Consider the following 20,313-nt stretch of genomic DNA (forward strand, 5'->3'; position numbering starts at 1 on the left):
GTGGCTGGAGGCCCTGGTATATCCAGTTCGTTCTCTTTCTCTCTCCCCTCTTTCTTTCATAAATAAATAAATGAATGGGATGCAAATAGGAAAGGAAGAAGTCAAACTATTCTTTTGTTTTGTGTTTTGGTTTTTCGAGGTAAGGTCTTGCTCTAGCCCAGGCTAACCTGGAATTGACTCTGTAGTCTCAGGGTGGCCTCGAACTCACGGCGATCCTCCTACCTCAGCCTCCCGAGTGCTGGGATTAAAGGTGTGCACCACTATTCTTATTGGCAGATAATCTGATTTGCACACCAGGGACCCTCAGAGCTCCTCCAGGAAACTCCTAGGGCTGTGAACACTCAGCAAAGTGGTGGGTCGCGAGACTGACACAAATGAGAAATGACTAAGAAACCAGAGAAACCATCCCACGTGCAAGTGCCTAAAACAAACAAAGAAAGAAAGCAAAGAGCAAACCTTGAAATAAACTGAAGCAAGGAAGTGTAAGACCTCTACAAGGAAAACTTTAAAACGTTGAACAAAGAAATGGACAAGGATTCTAAAAGATGGAAAGACCTCCCATGCTCTTGGATTAGAAGAATAAATACTGGTAAAGTGGGGCTGGAGAGATGGCTTAGTGGTTAAGCGCTTGCCTGTGAAGCCTAAGGACCCCGGTTCGAGGCTCGACTCCCCAGGACCCACGTTAGCCAGATGCACAAGGGGGCGCACACGTCTGGAGTTCGTTTGCAGTGGCTGGAAGCCCTGGCGCGCCCATTCTCTCTGTCTACCTGCCTATTTCTGTATCTCTCTCTCTCTCTCAAATAAATAAATAAAAATAATTAAAAAAAATACTGGTAAAGTGGCCATTCTACCAAAAGCAATCTACAGACTCGATGCTATCTTCCCCAGCTATATATCTAACAGAGGATTAATACCTAGGCTATCCAAAGAACTCAAGAGCTAAACAGCGAGAAAACCAGCCCAGTTGATAAATGGGCTAATGAAAGGAACAAGAAGCTCTAAAAAGATGAAATGCACGTGGCCAATAAACATACAGAAACATGTTCAACCACACAAGCCATCAGAGAAATGCGGGTAGAAGTCCCATTGAGACTCTTTTTGCCCAGTCCGAATGGCAGTCTTTGGGCTGGAGAGATGGTTTAGTGGTTAAGGTGTTTGCCTCTGAAGCCCAAAGACCCAGGTTCAATCCTCCAGTACCCACATATGCCAGATCTGCACATAGTGGCGCATGTGTCCGGAGTTTGCTTGCAGTGGCTGGAGGCCCTGGAATGCCTATTCTCTCTCTCTCTCTCAAATAAATAAATTAAAAAAAAAATGGCAGTCATCAAGAAGGCAGATAACAACATATGCTGGCGAGGAAGAGGACAAGAGGGAAACCCTTATAACAGGGCAGGCTGGGAATAAATTACTCCAGCCTCTGTGGAAATCGTTGTGGAGGTTCCTCGGGAAAACTGAAAATGGGACAGACTCACTATGGGACACGGCTCTCCTGGTGCTGGCAGTAACCCAGAGAATGCCACGTCAATATCACAGAGGAACACTTACCTGTCAACGTTTACTGTGGCATGGTTCACAACAGCTAAATTATGGGCCAACCTAAGTGTCCAATATCCGAGGAATGGCCAAAGAAAATACAGTTTATATACACAGTGGGATTTTAAAATTTTCATGTATTTATTTGAGACAGAGAGAAAGAGGCAGATAGATAAATGATAGATAAATAGATGGATGGAGAATAAATGGGACATGCCTGGGCCTCCTGCCACTGCAAATGGTCTCCAGAGGCACGCACCACTTTGTGTATCTGGCTTTACCTAGGCACTGGGGAATTGAACCCAGGCCATCAGGCTTTGCAAGCAAGCAGCTTTTAGCTGCTGAGCCATCTCTCCAACCCCACAATGGGAGTTATTTTTTTTTTCTCCCTCAAGCATAAAAGAACCATTATGCCATTTGTAGGAAGAAGTACACAACTGGAGATTTTCATATTCAGTGAATTAAGTCAGTTCTACAAAGGTAAATAATGTATGTTTTCTGCCGTATGTGGTCCCTAGAGTTTATATAGATACGTAAGGTTGTGCCTGCAGATATTACATGTAGATAGAAGTGAAATTGTCTAGGGGACAAGGGTAAAGGGAGAAATATGTTCAATGCACACCACGTATTTGTGTGAAAATATAGTGTCAAACTCATGGACCACAGAAAGCCAGTATCACCCGATACCAAAACCAGATAAAGAAACAACGGAAAAGAAAATTACAAGCCAACGTCCCCATTCATATACAGCGTGGTGGCACGCACAGCCGTTATACACGGAGGAAATCTTCCGAACAGCGGTCTGCGAGGGAACAAATTAACTTCATGCAAATGAGGAACTCCTCCTTCGGAGGTGCCGCTCGTGTGAACAGGTGTGCAAGGACAGTCCGTGCGAATTTCTGATATCTGATAAACAGTGTGTATCCCAGAGTATTGATCGAAGAAAACTGTTCAGATGCGCAGGCATTCCCGAGAGAGGACGGGCAGAGGCGGGAACGCACGCCTCCGCCAGGTCTTCACAGCTGCACGTGAGCTCGGGTTAGTCACGGGCCAAGGGACAAGGGTGAAAGGCACCTTGAGAGGCCACTGCTCTACCCAGAACAGCTGGGCTGATACGGATGGGCATACCTAGGGCGGGGCACATGTGGGCCCTTGGAAGCGTTGCGCCCTGCTGGCGAGGACGGTTTGGAAGAGGCTTGAGACAGCTCTGCGGCTGTCTTTACGCCGCATTCTCTTCCGCCGTGGCTGCCTATTGAATTCCAGCTTTTAATGGAAGCGGTTGGATCCGTTAGTTAGGAAGCGTTCAAAACCACAAAGCTTCTCTGTTATTTTCTTTTTCACTGGCCTGCCGTGGCTGCCCTTCTCGTTGCTGGGACAAAGCACCCCCCACGAAATGCAGCTGCTGGGAGGAAGGGTTTTATTTCGGCCCACGGTCTCGAGGGGACGCTCTGTGAGGGCAGGGGACAGTGTGGCGTGAGCAGAGGCTGGACGTCACCTCTGCCACAGCGGGTGGGACACCGCAGCAGGAGAGTGAGCTGAGCTCTGGCAGGGGGGAGCTAGGCCATAACACCCCTAAACCCGCCCCCCAGGGACACGCCTCTACCTCCCAAGTTGCCATCAGCCTGGGACCATGCATTCAAAACAGATGAGTTTACGGGCACACCTGACTCAAACCACCACACTGTCATTCTTTGTTCTGCCACTTAGCCTGATCTTTAAGAAAGTGCCCTTCCCCTGAGAGCTTCTCTTGCTTCCAACATCCATTTTACCTGGCTTGGTGACAAACCCTTTCACCACCATTTCCCTGAGGCGGCTCACCTGTTCTCTGGGTTCTCTTGTCCAGCCTGGGGCGTCTCCCAGCGGGGCCTTCACCCCTGTCATTATCTGTCTGTGTACCTGGTCCCTTGGCAAGCTGGATCTCCTTATGGCCAGGGCCAGACTTGTGTCATATTCCATGATGTGTTGGGCATGAACTTGGGCAGCAGTGGGAAAGGTGTCCTGAGAAAATGTGACAGCCTAGCTGACGGCAAGTGGAAGAGGTCACTGTGGCTGTGAGCCGGTCACTGTGCTGGGGCTCGCTGGGTCCTCGTGTGCTGGATGCTTTGAGCACAGCGATTCACTGGGTCCTAAAAGACAAAATATTTCCATCTTGAAGAAGCTAGGCTTCCAGGCATGGACGGGGCCCTTTGCCAAGTCGCCCCTTTGGGAGTGCAGAGGGCAGACAGTGTCTGGTCCAGCTCCAGCTGGTCCCAACCTGGCTATTCTCTGCAGCCCAGGGTTCTCCTGGGTACACTAAACCTAAACCCAGTTGAAGGTGGAGAGAACATTTTGGATTTTATTTTTTTCCACTAAATTACTTGCCACTTTTGGTTGACCTTGAGCTTTTTTGATTACATCAGACCAACTCTAAGCATCTTGTGATTTCACCATTTCCCCCCTGTACTTCAAAAAATTGGATTCAAACCTATAGTCATGTGCATGAAGTATATCACTTTCCCAGGTGGTGAGAGCTTTTCTTTTTCTTTACAGCAGGAGAGCATAGCTATTCATGTACCCTTGACCAAAGGACAGTCCTCCTATATGGGGGAAGGCCTCCTCTTCTGTGGGGAGCGTGCAGCTTTGGGAGGGGTGCACATGGACCAGCTGTGGAGGAAGGGGACACAGGCCCAGACAGCCAGATCATTTGGAGTCAACCCGAGGTGACAGCCAGGTCACCCTCATATTTGTATGCCACTTTTGAAAGAACAACTCCAAGACGATTGTGTGTGTGTGTGTGAATGTATGTGCAGGTGGGCACACACAGGTGCACATGCATGTGGAGAGCAGAAGACACCCAAATGTGTTGCTCATCAGGAACCTTCTACTTTTTGTTTGGGACAAGGTCTCTCACTGGCCTGGAACATGCCAAGTAGGCTAGACAGGCCATCCGGTGAGCCCCAGGGATTCTCCCTCTCTGCCTCCCCAGCACTGAAATCATGAGCCTGTACCACCACACCTGGTTTCTATATAGGTTCTGGGGATTGAACTCAGGACCTTATGATTACATGGCGGGCTCTGTTTCCACTGATCCATCTCCTCCCCCCGATGTATATATTCTTAGGCACACTGGCAGCCACATCCCTGATCTGGACCTTGAATAAGTTCCTGGAGCTCTGGCCCAAGATGAGCTTATTAATGGGATCCCCCACCCCAGCTCAAGTGAGACCCTGTGATACCCCTCACCCCACCTTAGCCTTGCCCATTCTTGAGCTTCTCCTAAGTGGAGTCACACAGTGTGTGGTTGCTGTGGCTTGAACATGTCCTCTGGAAGTGCGTGTGTGAGAATCTCGATCTACAAAGTCACACGTTGATGTTGTCTGGAGTGGGGTCTTTGGGAAGTATCTAGGGTTCAATAAGGACACGAGGGTGGGGTCCCATTGATATGGAGACAGTTTGAATGCAGACCCCCCCATAAGCTCATGTGATTGCATGTTTAATCCCAAGCTATAAGGTTGTGGAAATGTCAGGAGGTGGAGCCCTGCTAGAGGAAGTGTGTCTCTGGAAGCAGGGGTTGAGGTGCCCAAGCCCAGCTCCATGTCAAGTTCTCTCTCTGCTTCCTGAGCGCGTTGCAACATTGTCTCAGCTCCTCACCCCTCCCACGTCTTCCCTGCAGTGATGAAACGTCTCCTTTGAGCGCGTGGGGTCAGACCCTTTTCCTTCCATGAGTGACTTCTGGTCAGATAAATTTTTTCATAGCAACGAGAAAGTAACTGCTACAGAAAAAATTGCATTGAGAAGTGGGGTCGTTGTATAGATGGGACTGCATGGTTTCATTTAGAACTTGTTTGCAGCAGGACGGTAGAGGAATTTGGAACTCTGGGCTAGCGCAGCCTTATATGCTGTAGGCAGAGCTTAGTGAACCATTCTGGTGGGGGGTCTAGAAGACTGAGAGAACTGTGGACTCTGGTAGTTTGGCTTATGTGGTTCCAGAGGGGAAAGGAACTCTGTTGGAAGATGGGTTAGAGACAGTTTGTGTAGTATTTTAGCAAAACAAAACAAAACAAAAAAACCTGGCTGTGTTCTGTCCATGGCCTGAGAATTTGAGTGAAGCTGAACTTAAAAGTAATGGACTAGGGCTGGAGAGATGGCTCAGCAGTTGAAGAGCTTGCTGGGAAGCCTAAGGACGCATGTTCGGCTCTCCAGATCCCACGTAAGCCATGCACACAAGGTGACAAAAGTGCACAAGGTTACACGTGTGTACAAACCGGCATGCACATGTCTGGAGTTCAATTGCAGTGGCTGGAGGCTCTGGCATGCCAATTCTCTCTCTCTTTCTCTCTCTCATAAAAAAATACACAAAAAAGTAATGGATAAATGTGTTTGTGGAGGGCATTTCAAAGCAGAACAACACGGAGTCTGTGGTATGGCTTCTCTTAGCTGCTCTTACTCACATCTAGAGTGAAAGAGAGCAACATGCAGAGCAGAAAGGCAAGAAAAATATGAATTTTGGCATGGAAATAAATGTGAGTATGTTTGAAGTCCCTGGTAAAGAGACTACACAGTCTTTGGCTGTAATTGCTAAGGTTATTCAACACCATTTAAGGAGACACCTACTGCCCTGCATTGGGACAATAGGAAATATGCTCTGAGGGTATGACTCAAACTGCTGAAGATTCTAGCTTAGTAAGAATGCAAATGATTTCTAAAAGAAAAGGTTTAAAGGGAGAACTTGGAAGAGGCCAGAGCCTCCCAAGGTCAGCAGACAGAGGCTGCTGCAGCTGAGTTTTGCGCATGTCAAGATTCATCTCTAGCCAGAGCATGGCAGCCCGGCCCACACGGTACCGGTTTTAAAGGCGGGATAAATGCAAGGTGGAGGGGTAGGTTGTGGAGTGTTTCTGCACAGCTGTAGATCACTGCCGAGGTCAGGTAATGTACGGCAGGCTTGGTGTCCCTGACTTGTTAAGGGGAACCTTAGGTTGCAGTGGAGACCCCAGGATACTTGAGTTTGCTAGGACCATGGAACATCTGCCAAGCAAAGATCCAGGCTCGGTGGGGATCCAGCCCACAAGAGAGGTAACAGGCAGTAGAGCCGGATGGGCCACAGTTGCCCCAGCCTTCTGGAGCCCAGATGGTTTCATCCAAAGGCCCAGACGACAGACACGGAGATGTGGAGATGTAGGATTTGATGTTTGCCCTGCTGTGGTTTTGGTCTTGCTTTGGTCCAGTCTTTTCTTGCTCTGTCCCAGGCCTCCCTTTTAGGACAGACATGTTTACTCTGTGGCATGATATGTTGGAAGTATGTTACTTGCTTGTACTTTATTGTATTTATTTTAATATTATTAATTTACTTGAGAGAGGCAGGGAGAGAGAGAGACAGAAGCGGTGCGCCAGGACCTCTAGCCATTGCAAACAAATGTCAGATGCATGCTCCACTTTGTGTATCTGGCTTACGTGGGTCCTGGGGAATCAAACCTGGGTCCCTAGGCTTTGCAGACAAGTGCCTTAACCTCTAAGCCATCTCTCTAACTCCATTTATTTATTTTTTATTTGCAAGGGGAGGGAGAAAGAGAGGGGGATGGGAATGTCAGGGCCACTTGCTATTGCAGACAAATTCCAGGTGTGTGTGTCACTCTGTGTATCTGGCTGTACTGTGGGTGCAGGGGAATTGAACCTGGGCTGGCAGGTCTTGGAAGCAAGCACCCTCAACCACTGAGCTATCTCTCTAGCCTTGTGTTTGTGTGTGTGTGTGTTTTTAAATTATTATTATTATTTTTAATTTTATTTATTTATTTGAGAGCGACAGACACAGAGAGAAAGACAGATAGAGGGAGAGAGAGAGAATGGGCGCGCCAGGGCTTCCAGCCTCTGCAAACGAACTCCAGACGTGTGCGCCCCCTTGTGCATCTGGCTAATGTGGGACCTGGGGAACCGAGCCTCGAACCGGGGTCCTTAGGCTTCACAGGCAAGCGCTTAACCGCTAAGCCGTCTCTCCAGCCCAGTGCGTGTGTGTTTTTAAGAAGGCCTTTCATAGTCTCTTTTACAAAGACTTCCTTGAGTCTCCCATGAGACTTTGAACAGTATGGGAACTTTTAAAGACTTCTGAGGTCTTTCAAAGTTGGAGTGAATGCATTTGGCATCATGAGGTGGCCACGGAGCCTGCGCGTGTTAGGGATGGAATATAATGGTTTGAACGTAGGATGCCTCGTGGGCCCATGTGTTGGGATGCTTGATTCTGAGCTAGTGGCGCTGTTACCGACAGTGGTAGATACTTGAGGAAGTGGAACCTTGCTGGGGGAGGTGTGTCGCTGGGGGTGGGGGGTGGCTGGCCTTTGGACATCATGGCCTGGCTCCTCGTCCTTCTCTCTCTGTCTCTCTGCTTCCGCTCTGCACCTTGCATGCCATGATGAAAATTCCCTTTGACCTATAAGCTAATCACATCCTCTTCCTTCGGCAAGCTGCTTCTAGTCAGGTATTTATTCACGGAGGTGAGAAGGTAGTGGGTGCAGTGGTGTTGGTGGCTTGATCAGAGGAGGCTTTTCAAGTCCTGAGCTGGCAAACTTGCTGCCTCGCCATGGGACACAGCCTCTGATGGGCCAGGCTGCAGTAAGGAGGCCCTGCTGGCCATGGAACTATGCCCTTGAACTTCCTAGACTCCAGAGCCAGGAGACAAATGAAGTCATAAAGTTACCTTGTCTCTGGTATTTTTTTTTTTTTTTAAGTAGCAACAGAAAATAGATGGTGCGACCTTTTGGCGGTCCGACTTCTTTGACTGAAAACTGGATCTGGGAGCCTCACACGTATGTTCACGTATGTCACTGGCTTGCCCTGTTTCAATGCTGCGCACCCCTCTTCCTCCTCTGTGCTCTGAATTTCGGCTCCTCCTCCTTTGTGTAGCTATTCTTTTTATTTTTGGTAGACATGTGGCCAGGAGCTGACCTAGCTACTCATTTGACTTAATTCTCCTTTCATGATTTTGACCTAAGAGTAGACTGATCAGGCCAGAGTTCCTTGGAGAGCTATGGGTTCTTTGGAAGTTTAAGAAACTCAACGGGCTGGAGAGATGGCTTAGCAGTTAAGGTGCTTGCCTGCAAAGCCAAAGGACCCAGGTTTGATTCTCCAGGACACACATAAGCCAGATGCACAATGTGGTGCATGCGTCTGGAATTTGTTTGCAGCCCTGGCGTTTCCATTCTTTCTTTCTCTGCCTCTCTCTTTTTCTTTCAAATAAATAAAGAGAGAGAGAGAGAGAGAGAGAGAGAGAAAGAGAGATGTTTAAGAAACTCTAACCATCATCCTGAGTCTAAACATACTGGGTCAGAAACATGTTTACCTGCTGACTCTTGTTTCCTGTTTCCAAAGAGTTACGGGGTTGCAGAGGAGAGAGAGGTAATGAGGTTTGGTGAAAGGTTTTCTAGTCATCTGGATGATGGTATCTGCCTGCAATTCACAATCAAATGCCCTAGCCGACTGGGGGAGCAGGCATAAACGTGTCACCTTGTCGTCCATGAGTCCTTCCTCTGCCACTTTGAAATCTCATAAACAGCCTAGGGTTTGTTGGTAAGATGCTTTCCTTTTCCTCTGGCACAGCAGCTGCAGTTGCTAGGCTGAGCTCCCGGTTGCTAAGGACTTTGTGGTCCTTAGAAATATGATGGATCAGTGGAACATGTTTTTGATATTAATTGAAACGTTTCCACACGAACCCCTCAGCGTCAGCCCCTGCTTTGATGTCATCCCAGTTGGTTGACGATCCTTGCAGCGTCTCCCAGTTAGTCGAGGTGGCCAGAGTGGAAGGGACAAGCGGCTTGGGTTGGGAGTCACAAAGGCCTGCTTCTAGCCTTGCATCTGACGTTAACTCAGGTGACCTTGGGCGTAGGTCGTCCCCTCTCTGGACATGAGATTCTACAAACTTCCAGGAGCTGTCAGCTCCGACAGGTTGCCGGTCATCAGCTCAGGTCTCTAAGAAAGCCAGGGGCGTCTGCTCTCCGATCTGCTGGTAGATTACTGACAACAGAATTCCTCTCCCTGCCTCACTTCCTCTCTGCCCCGGGGTCCTCTGCCAGATGGTGTGTACATAGGAGTTTCAAATCAATTTTAATATTCAGTCAAACATAATTGGGATTATAAATCTGAGAACAATCACGCCCAAAACTCTATAATCCATAAACACATCTGATCACATCATTTTCTCTTTCCTGATTAATAAAAAAGACCTGCCAAGGTCTTCGCTGCATGAGCGATGGCAGACAGGCTCTGGTTCTGTCGCTCAGACCAATCAGTAGGTGGCCAGAGGTAGTGTCCCGAAATGAATCAGTTCATTGGCTTGCTGTGGGAACTTGATCCATTAATGATGTCTTGATCCATTAATGATGTCTTGATCCATTAGTGATGTCTGCTATGGTTCCAGCAATGGTAGTGGGGTGAAATATAAGTACTTATACATCATGGCTGGGTTTTTTTTTTTTCTCTCTCTCTCTCTTTGGTTTCTCAAGGTAGGGTCTTGCTGTCTAGCCCAGGCCTACCTGGAATCACTATGTAGTCTCAGGGTGGCCTTGAATTCACTATGATCCATCTAACTGCTTCCCGAGTCCTGGAATTAAAGGCTTGTGCTACCACGCCCAGCATGGCTGGTTTTTTTTTTTAACTTTTTTGTTCATTTTTATTTATTTATTTGAGAGTGACACAGAGAGAAAGAAGGAGAGAGAGAGAGAGAGGGAGGGAGAGAATGGGCGCGCCAGGGCTTCCAGCCACTGCAAACGAACTCCAGACGCATGCGCCCCCTTGTACATCTGGCTAACATGGGTCCTGGGGAATCGAGCCTCAAACCGGGGTCCTTAGGCTTCACAGGCAAGCGCTTAACCACTAAGCCATCTCTCTAGCCTATGGCTGGGGTTTTAAGCCTATGCTCTTTTTTTTTTTTTTCCGAGGTAGGGTCTCACTGCAGCCCAGACTGACCTGGATCTAACTCTGTAGTCCCAGGCTAGCCTCAAACTCACGGCAATCCTCCTACCTCTGCCTCCCAAGTGCTGGGGTGAGAGGTGTGTGCTTTTTGAACTGTGTCTCAGGGCTACACAGTTTCCCTCTGGGAGTAGCTCAGGCTTGGTCCTCTCCCCCATTTCTGAGTCCCCATCTAATAGGCCACCCACTGTGGTCTCCAAATATCTCCTCTCTCATAAGCTGCCTCGTGTCTCTCAGGCCCTCATTCGTTTTTCAAACTCCCATCAGAGTTTTGTCTCAGAGTCTCTGGGGTTCGGCTGGGCTCTCCCGGCTAGCCCACAGACTGGGCATCTGTCACGTCGCCCGTTTCACACCCTGTTGATTTTCCCACTTCTACCTAGAGAGGGCTTCAAGGTCAAGGACTGGCCTTGCTTATCTTAACATTCCCAGACCACCACAAAGTGGAGACTGGATAAATCTGTCCTGAATGAACACAGAGGTGACCGGGAGACATGCTGCACCCCCACAGAAATAGAAACGATGTTTATAAACTTCCCTAGAAGTCGGAGTGAGGCCGCCGCAGCCTTGCTGGGCTTAACCATGGATAACGTACTGTGGTGGTAAACCAATACGAGCCTGTGTACCTCCCCGCCCCCCCACCGCAGACCCACCTCAGCTCCAAGTCAGGCACGCCGATTTCCATATGAGTAATGGTGTCTTCTCTCCTCTCTCCTTTCACTCAGCCCGAGGACAAGCAGAAGGCGGCGGCTGCCTTTGCCCAGCTCCAGGGTGCCATGGAGACATTGGGCATCACAGAGGGCGAGCGGCGGGCCATCTGGCAGGTGTTGGCAGCCATCTACCACCTGGGCGCAGCAGGGGCCTGCAAAGGTATGTCCCGCCCGCAGAGCCCATGTGGGTGGCAGCTGTCTTCCCCGGCAGCTGCTCCACAAGGCCTGTCTCTCGGCGAGGTGGGGATAGTCTGCACCTATCAAAATCCCCGTCTCAGGCAGGGGCTGTTGGTCAGACAGCTGTGAGCCAGGCCATGATGAAAAGGAAGTGAGCTCGGGTCCTCAGACAAGCCTAGCTAGTGTTGTGAAGAGAACCTTCTATACCGATGGACATCTCATCTCTGCTGTCCATGAAACTGGCCACACAGTCACAGAGTACTGGACATGTAGCCAGTGACTGAGGAATTGAAAATTTAATTGTATGTACTTTAAATTTAGAGAGAGAGAGAGAAAGAGAGAGAGAGAGGAGGGGGGGAAGAGAGGGAGAATTGGTGCACCAGGGCCTTAGCCACTGCGATCGAACTCCAGATGCTTGCGCCACCTAGTGGTCATGTGCAACCTTGTGCTTGCCTCACCTTTGTGCTTCCCTCACCTTTGTGCTTCTGGCTTACGTGGGATCTGGAGAGTTGGACATGGGTCCTTAGGCTTCACAGGCAAGTGCCTTAACTGCTGAGCCATCTCTCCAGCCCTAATTTAATTTTTTTATGTGTGTGTGTGCATGCATGTGTGTGTGCATGCGGAGACCAGAGGACAACCTCAGCTGTCATCCTCACGAACACCATTTACAATTTACTTCCTTTGGGGCAGGGTCTCTCATTGGCCTGAAAGCTCACCCATTAGGCTAGACTAGCTGGCCAGCAGTTTTGGGGATCCACTGATCTCCACCTTTCCAGCATTGGGATTATAAACACGCCTACCATGCCCAGAATTTTTATTTTATTTTTTTTGGTTTTTTGAGGTAGGGTCTTACTGTGGTCCAGGCTGACCTGGAATTCACTATGGAGTCTCAGGGCGGCCTTGAACTCACAGTGATCCTCCTACCTCTGCCTCCCAAGTTCTGGGATTAAAGGCGTGCGCCACAACGTGTGGCAGTGCCCAGAATTTTATGTGGTTGTGGGGTTCAAACAAACTGACCCCTCCCCCCAGGCTTGCATACATTTTTTTTTTTTTTAAGGTAGGGTCTCACTCTAGTCTAGGCTGACCTATGTGGTCTTAGGATGGCCTCAAACTCACTGTGATCCTCCTACCTCTGCCTCCCGGGTGCTGGGATTAAAGGTGTGCACCACTGTGCCTGGCTTGTACGCAATTTTAATGGTTTAAAATGCTTTATATATTTGTTTATGAGTGAGGGGAGGGAGAGGAGAGAGAGAGTGAGAGAGAAAGGGAGGCAATGGGTGCACTAGGTCTCCAGCCACTGCAAACGCACCCCAGATGCATGCACGACCTTGTGCTTCTAGTGTACTGGGGAATTGAACCTGAGTCTTCAGGCTTAGCAGGACAAGCACTTTAACAGCTCAGCAATCTCTCCTGCCCAACTTTAATGACTTTTAAGTTGCCAGTGTCTGTGTGCTGGGCAGAGCAGCCAGAGGCTATGAGAGGAGGCTTGGATGAGCAATGGGAGGTCTGTCCCCACCACACACATATTGAAATCCACTAGGCTGCCATCCCCTCTGCTACTGTCTGCTGGCTGCCTGTCCCTCCAAGACCCCTGACAGCATTTCTAGTCTGGCTCTGCGATCCTTATAGTTAATACCTTAGGACCTGAGGACATTCACCTCTTTAAAAGCTTTGCTTTATAGTAGCTTTCTTGCCAATATCTTCACTCCTCCTTTACTCCTTCTTTATCACGTCCTCTGGCTATGGCTCTTGTGTCACTGTCCCATTTAGAACCTGCCCCAGGCTTGCCGGGCACATGCAGGATTCCTATGAGTGGCACTCAAGACTCTTAGACCCGCCCCCCCCCCACCACCACCGGTGCCCCAGCCCGGCTCCTCTACTTCTCTCGGCCCTACACGAGGTTCTCAGGGGACAACAAGGGTCAGAAACAACGAGGCTCCTGCTCAGTGGGTTTAGGGTGTTCCTGGCTGTGACTGGGTCCTAGGCGGTGGCTTGCCGTGAACCCAGACATGGAGTTGGGACTTGCTTGTCAGATGGTCACGGATGTGAACTGAGGTCTTTCTGCCCCCCACACCCCCAGCTGCTGTTCTGGTACCCAGTCTGGTATCTGGTCTTTTGTCTTTCTTTCTTTCTTTTTAAAATTTATTTTACTTATTTATTTGAGAGTGAGAGAAACAGAGAGGCTGATAGAGTGAGAGAATGAACTCCAGACCCACGTGCCCCCCCTCCCAGTGCATCTGGCTCATGTGGGTACTGGGGAATTGAAACTGGGTCTTTGGGCTTTGCAGGCAAGCGCCTTAACCACTAAGCCGTCTCTCCATCTCTCTGGTCTTTTTTTCTTTTTTTTTTTTTTAATTTTTTATTTATTTATTTGAGAGCGACAGACACAGAGAGAAAGACAGATAGAGGGAGAGAGAGGATGGGCGCGCCAGGGCTTCCAGCCTCTGCAAACGAACTCCAGACGCGTGCGCCCCCTTGTGCATCTGGCTAACGTGGGACCTGGGGAACCGAGCCTCGAACCGGGGTCCTTAGGCTTCACAGGCAAGCGCTTAACCGCTAAGCCATCTCTCCAGCCCTGGTCTTTTTTTCTTGAGGTAGAAACTATGCACAGCATTTCTGCCCTTATGAGGTTTGTGGGCATCGGGTCCCTTTCCTGCACTCAACATCCATTTGCGTCCCAAAGGTTTACCCGCTGATTTGATGTCAGGAAATTGAAATTGTAGAAGTCCGTGGGGACTTCACAATCAGTCTGAGCAGTGGACAGGCCATCCTTGGTGCCTGGACCGTTCACACATCGCCACCATCCTCCCGGGGACCCTGACTTCCCTTTTAGTTTCCAGCTCGCTGGGGCCAGTCTGGGTCTTGTACTTCAGGGTGGGGCTCTGGTCCTATCTCCGATCCAGGCGCTCTCTTCTTCCCACGAAACTGTAGTCGGCAGATAGAAGCCACCACTGTCACCGCTACATATCAGCCTGGTTGGTGGGGGGACACCTCCAACCTGCTTTCAACCGTGTGAAACTTACACACATATGCATGCACACACACACACACACACATCAGACACATGGTAACTGTACTGGGCTCAAGCTACTTTGTCTATGAAGGTTTATTGGTACACAGTGTCAACTTCCTTTTCACTCAGAGATGCCTCGGCCTTCAGAAAACTGTATAATTTCAGACTGCCTGTTTTGTCCCATCCCCAGAGAGGTTCACAGCACAGTGGCGACCTCAGGCCTCTGAACTGCCTCCCTGTTTGGGAAAAGTTCTCCAGTCTTCACCTGGAGCCAAATCAGGGAGAGGATGCCAGGAATCAAGCCCTCCTGTTGGCTGCACTTATCCTGTTTGGTCAGATACAACATACGCACGGGTACAGAAACCTCAAATTATAAAATACCAGTGGAAAACTAAGCCACACATGCTGCTACAGCCCCGGCTTGCTCTGTGACATCCAGCAAGGCCGCTGTGTCTCTGGTCCCCAGTTCCTCCCCCTCAAGATTCTGGAGTTGTTGCATTAGTGTCTTAGTCTGTTTCTGTTGCTATGACAAAGTACCCAAGACTGGGAAGTTTATTAAAAAAAAAAAAGCACTCTGTTGAACTTACAGTCTCAAAGCAGGAGCCGGAGCAGGAAGGTAAGGGCCTTCCTTTTGCACTGCAACCTGGCAGAAGTCTTGAACGGCCAGAGAGGAAGAGGAAGTGCGGCACAGAGTTCAGTTTAGTGGCAACATCCCCTCTCCCATAACCTGCTAATGAAGTGACACACGCATCCGTTCCCCAGAGCAGAGCCCTGAGCCCAATCATCTCCTTCCGAGGCAGACTTTTGAACTCACATTAGAGTTTTTATCTAGGTCTGTGCCCATCTCCCATGAAGGGATGCCCACATGCACTCTTGTGGCTGCCGTAACAATTAAATTACACTTTTTTTTCTTTCAAGATAATGTCTCATTCTAGCTCAGTAGTCCAGGCTGACCTGGAATTTACTATGCAGTCTCAGGCTGGCCTCCAACTCGCAGGGATCCTCCTACCTCACCTACCTGAGCCTCCGGCGTAGTGCTGGGATTCAGGGCCTGGGACGCCACGCACAGCTCTGTGCTGCACTCCAGGAGGGGTGGGTGGGAGACTCTGCGCCGTCTCTGGCAGCTTCAAGCGGACGTGGTTAGGAATGCAGTTCTTGTTGTCACGTGGGGTGAGTGAGGGCACCAGGCTGACATCCCTTTCATTGTGCCCACAGTAGAGTGACTCAGGACAGGCAGCACTTTAGAAAATGACTCAGAAGCACCAGGGACCCATTTGTTTGTTGTGTCAAAGCCATGAACGTGAGATGAAGGCTTCCAGCAACCTTATCCCCAGGAGGTCTTCTCCTAGCCCAGGGAGGGCCCGAGAGGTGGCCGGGGCTCACACGCTGCCTCGTTGTTGGGGGAGATGACGCTGCTCAACTTGAACCCATCAGCCAGGGCGAGTGGCAGGCAAACTGGCGGCCTGCAGATGTGGGGGATTTAGCAATTTTACACCGGCCAGCACTGACTCCCCAATGAGGCAGAATGGGTCTCTGAACTGGACTTGAAGTGGTCCCTTGTTCGCTTCCTCCTGCAGGGGAGTAACAAGGGCCATTGGCTCAGAGTGAGTCCCTCAGGCATTGAGACAGGGATCCAGGGTATGCAGTTGATCTGGGAGAGGGTCCCTGTAGAGTCAGGAAGAGAGGCGGGGAGGTGAGGTGGGCCTCTGAACACTCGGGGGGTCAGGGCCGGTGGGGGGGGGGCTACAGAGACTCAGGATAGAGCATGCTGCCTTTTGCCATAACAGGGACCAGTATGCTTCTGCTGCTAAGAAACCAAGGCACAGAGGCGCCTGCAATGAGAGGCCAGGACACCAGTGTGGTGACCGACAGACACAGAGGGGTGGACGCTAAAAGGACATTTCTCAGCGGAGGGCGGCTGGAAGGATGACCATGCTGAGCCTGGTTAGGGGATCTTCTCGGTGTGTGGGGGGGAGACTCAGCTTTTGGTCTGGAGGTAGCGATCAGATCCAACAGGGTCTCTCTGTACTGGCTGCTCTCTCTGTACTGGCTCTGTGGAGCTTGGAGGAGGAGGAGAAGGAGGAGGCAGAGGAGGAGAGGATGAATTGGAATGAGAGGAGGAGGGCAAACTGGAGGAGAAGGGAAGGCAGAGGAGGAGAAATAAGAAAAAGAGGAGAAAAGGGGAAGAGGAGGAGGAATTTGAGGAGAGGAGGAAAAAGGATGGAAGGAGAAGGGGAGGAGTGGAGGAAGGTAAGAGAAGGAGAAGGAGAAGGAAGAGGAGAAGGGTCCGGGGGGACGGTGCCGCAGACAGCACGGCCCGCCTTCGGGTGGGATCGGGCTCACGGGGAACACGCTTTACCTCTGTGTGGAAGTTGGTCCCTCACCTGTCACTTGAGTAGCATTAGAGTCCCCTCTCCTGCCAGGATGGGCGGCACTGCCCTCTGATGTGGGTTCAGGGTCTGCTCCTCGCTGCTAGTACATGCTTGAGAAGAAGGGAAGAAAGTCACGTCTATAAATATTTTATTAACACATGATTATGACAGTAATTCCTCCGCCTCCCCTGCCGCCTACCTTCTAAATTATTTTCAGAAGAGCTGCCATCGTCGATCTGCCCAGAAGCCCTGCCCAGTGATCTAGCAGATGATACTGCCTTGGAAAATTTCATAATAGGTTGTTTTAAAATCAGCGATTAAGACTTTCACCGTTGTCTATAAATGTCTTTGCTTCATGTCATAACAGATCATTTTGAAATATAGTAAGAGTCATTTTCATTAATCAAGTTTCTTTTTTCCTTCACTAGCATGGTACGCTCCTCTGTGGGCCTGGCTTCCTAGACCTGTTTAAAAAGCCCCAGTACCATCCTTTAAAACCAACATCATCGGTCCCTGTGGGAAGATTTGGGGGGTCTCATAACCAGTCTTGGGCTTTTGAGCTGATAGGAGCAGTGAGAGCTGCTGCTGGCGCCCCCTTAATGCTGGGAGCTTTCAAAGGCATATGCACCCCGCGGCGTCTTGCTACACGTGTCTGGTCCCCGGTGGTCTGGATCCCGTCTTGGTGCCTGACACCTCCCCCTGGGGCTAAGGAGAGTGTCCACTGCACAGGTCTGCTGTGGGCATCGACTCAGTGACGATAGTGTGGATCATCTGTGCTCACTTGTGGCTGCCCTTGTTCTTCAGAGGAGGACTTGGGAGCTCAGAGAAGGTGTGCCTGACCTCACACAGCAGGTCCCTTCCAGAGGGAGGCTGGGCTTGCTCCTGTCATCCTGGGATCCCTGGGCTGAATGCTTACAGACCACATGCATCTTTGGGACAATGTGGGAGGACCAGGGAAGAGAACCGGGGAAGCTGTCCAGACCCCACGGGGTTGAACGCGGCTGCAGTGAGTTCTTTCTCCGGAGCTCCTTCCTGGCGCTGCCCCAGCCCGCTCCGGTCCCATCACTCCCCGAGGACAAGCTGCCGAAACCCTTCCAGCTCATCCCTCTCACTCGTTCCTGGAAGTGTTCTGGTGAATCGGGTGCCCCGCTTTCTCCACTTCCCCTTCCCAGCCCCTGTCTCCCCCTACTTTCCCTAGAGGATCCCTCAGTTCTTTTTAAGTTTTTTTTTTTTTTTAAATGAGAGAGTGAGAGAATTGGTGCGCCAGCACCTGCAGCCACTGCAGTTGAACTCCTTGTGCGCATGTGTGACCTTGCGTGTTTGCATAACCTTGTGCATCTGGCTTACATGGGCTCTGGAGAGTCAAACATGGATCTTTAGGCTTTGCAGGCAAATGTCTTAACCACTAAGCCATCTCTCCAGCCGTATTCCTCAGTTCTTTTTTCCCCCCATAGGAATATACTTTTAATATGTTTCTCATTCTCAAGTTTATTAATTTGGGTCTTCTCCATCTTTTCTTATTAGTTACGTATATAGTGTGTATACAGCCATGACGGTACCATCGTTATCCTTCTCCCTTTCACCCCCCCTGCAGACTGTGGGTGTCGCGTTGTGGGGGTGGCCTTCAGTTATGGGGGAGAGGCAATGTCTCTGTGCATAATGACTCAACTTATGGCTCCGACATTCTTTCCGCCCCCTCTTCTACGAATTTCCCTGAGCCATGTTGAGTTCATTTCAGGTCTGCTTCAGTGACGAGGTCTTGGGAGCCCCTGTGTCTCTGGATCTCTGGTTTGGTAGGAGTTGAGTGTCCTCTGGGTCTGTCTCCTTCACCCTTGTGCTGGTACCAGGTTCACCGAGAAAGCGGCAACTCGCTTGACCTGGGACTTGGTGTTCTCATCTGTGAACCAGGCCAGGGCTGTCCCCTTATGTGCACTAGTGAGGCCGGCACCATTGGACCCAAACGTTGAAGTCCTGCTCTCGTGTTAATATTGCTATTTTTTGTCACCGTAGCCCATCAGCTGTCTGGCAAGTCCCCCCTGGCAAATCCTACCAGGAGAGGAGAAGCCAGCTGCATCTTTAATCCTCTCCAATTCCTGGGGGGCCCAGCTCTCCCCAGAAAGTCGAACCACTTGTCACTGTGCCCGCCAGCCCCCCCGTCACAGCACCAAAAATGACGGCGGTGTGCAGAACCCGAGATGGCAGCCAGGGTGAGTGATGCCAGGCTCGGTGGCCGCATGCTCACTACCTTTCCTCCCTGAAAGCTGGCACAGGGCTTATTTGTCCTTCCCCACGTGTGCCACCCTGTTTGTTGCGTCATCGCTGAAAAGATGCCAGGCAAAACCATACCGAAGTGGAGAGGGCCGGGTGGTGGAAAGAGGGGAGGCCGCACGCAGTCTGCGGCTCCCTGCCTGCCCTCCTGGAGGCATCTGAATGGATGGGGCTGTGTGTGAGTCAGCGACCGAGAGATGCCTGCCTGCCGGAAGAAGAGATGGTGTCAGTGATGACAAGTGGACTCCACCCTCCATCTTCTGCTGGCCATGATTAGCCAGCTTCCCTGGCGGGGGGGTGGGGGAGGCAGAGAGAGGCGCTCCAGGCTGGGGCAAGGCCCTGGCAAGAAGTGACGGTTGTGAGGCAAAGCAGTAACTACCCACATGCCCTGACGGGGGCTTCGCCGTGTCCCCCATGGCAGAGCACGTGTTGTAGGTAATGACAGGTGGCTTGCCCCGAAAAATGCAGGCACACAAGAGAACAAAGAGTCGATGAGGGTCCGTCCATATCCCCGATCCCACAGCCCCCAGAGGTGAGCATTGTGAATAATTTGGGGCGCATCCTTTGTTCTGTTTCTTTTAATTAATGAATCAATTAATTTGAAATAGAGAAAGTAGGGGCACACCCGGGCCTCTAGCCACTGTAATCGAACTTTGGATACATGAGTCACCTTATGTATCTGGCTTTATGTGGGTACTGGGGACTCGAACCCAGGCCCTTAGGCTTCACAGGCAAGTGCCTTAGCCATTGGGCCATCTCTCCAGACCCCTCTTTTAGACCTCTTGGCGATCCTTCTACCTCTGCCTCCTGAGTGCTGGGATGAAAGGCGTGCGCCGCCACGCCCGGCTTATCCAGCTGTTTTTAAGGCATGGCAGGGGAGTTCCAGAGTCAGGAGGACCAGCATGTCCAGCGATGGACTATGGGCTGGGGACCCTGGGGGGAAAGCTCAGCCTCCCAGAGCCTGGGCTGGCCCAGAGCTCTGCTGGGGGTGACCTTCCTGCAAAAGTCAGGGCGTCTGACCAACCTAGTCTCCAAAGCACCCTTAATAGACTGCGGAAGCAAGTACTGAAAAGGCTGAGGCTGGGGCACCTTGGGACTTCTTTGTACAGGGGAGGGACCTAGACCCAGAAAAGGCAAGGGACTCTGCTAATGTCCCACAGCAACGGGAGGTGGGACTAGAACCCTGATCTTCTGCTCCCTGAGCCAATGTTTGGCTCACTCTTCCTTTTCCTCCCCACTATGTTTCTCTTTCCTTGCCCTTCTCCTTCCCCTCTTCTACCTCACCCTGTCTCTCCATCATGTCACCTCT

The 20,313-nt window shown here is 50.6% G+C and overlaps 1 protein-coding gene across 1 annotated transcript in view; it reads left to right on the top strand.

Annotated features, from left to right (window-relative positions):
• The window catches only part of Myo18b (myosin XVIIIB), a 240,474-nt gene that overhangs the window by 24,692 nt on the left and 195,469 nt on the right, over nt 1-20,313 (top strand). Inside the window, exon 11 of the mRNA XM_045132589.1 lies at nt 11,190-11,334. Coding sequence (XP_044988524.1) covers nt 11,190-11,334 — 145 coding nt within the window. The remainder of the gene's footprint in view (nt 1-11,189; nt 11,335-20,313) is intronic.

Source organism: Jaculus jaculus, chromosome 13 (assembly GCF_020740685.1).
Source record: "Jaculus jaculus isolate mJacJac1 chromosome 13, mJacJac1.mat.Y.cur, whole genome shotgun sequence".
Lineage (NCBI taxonomy): Eukaryota > Metazoa > Chordata > Mammalia > Rodentia > Dipodidae > Jaculus > Jaculus jaculus.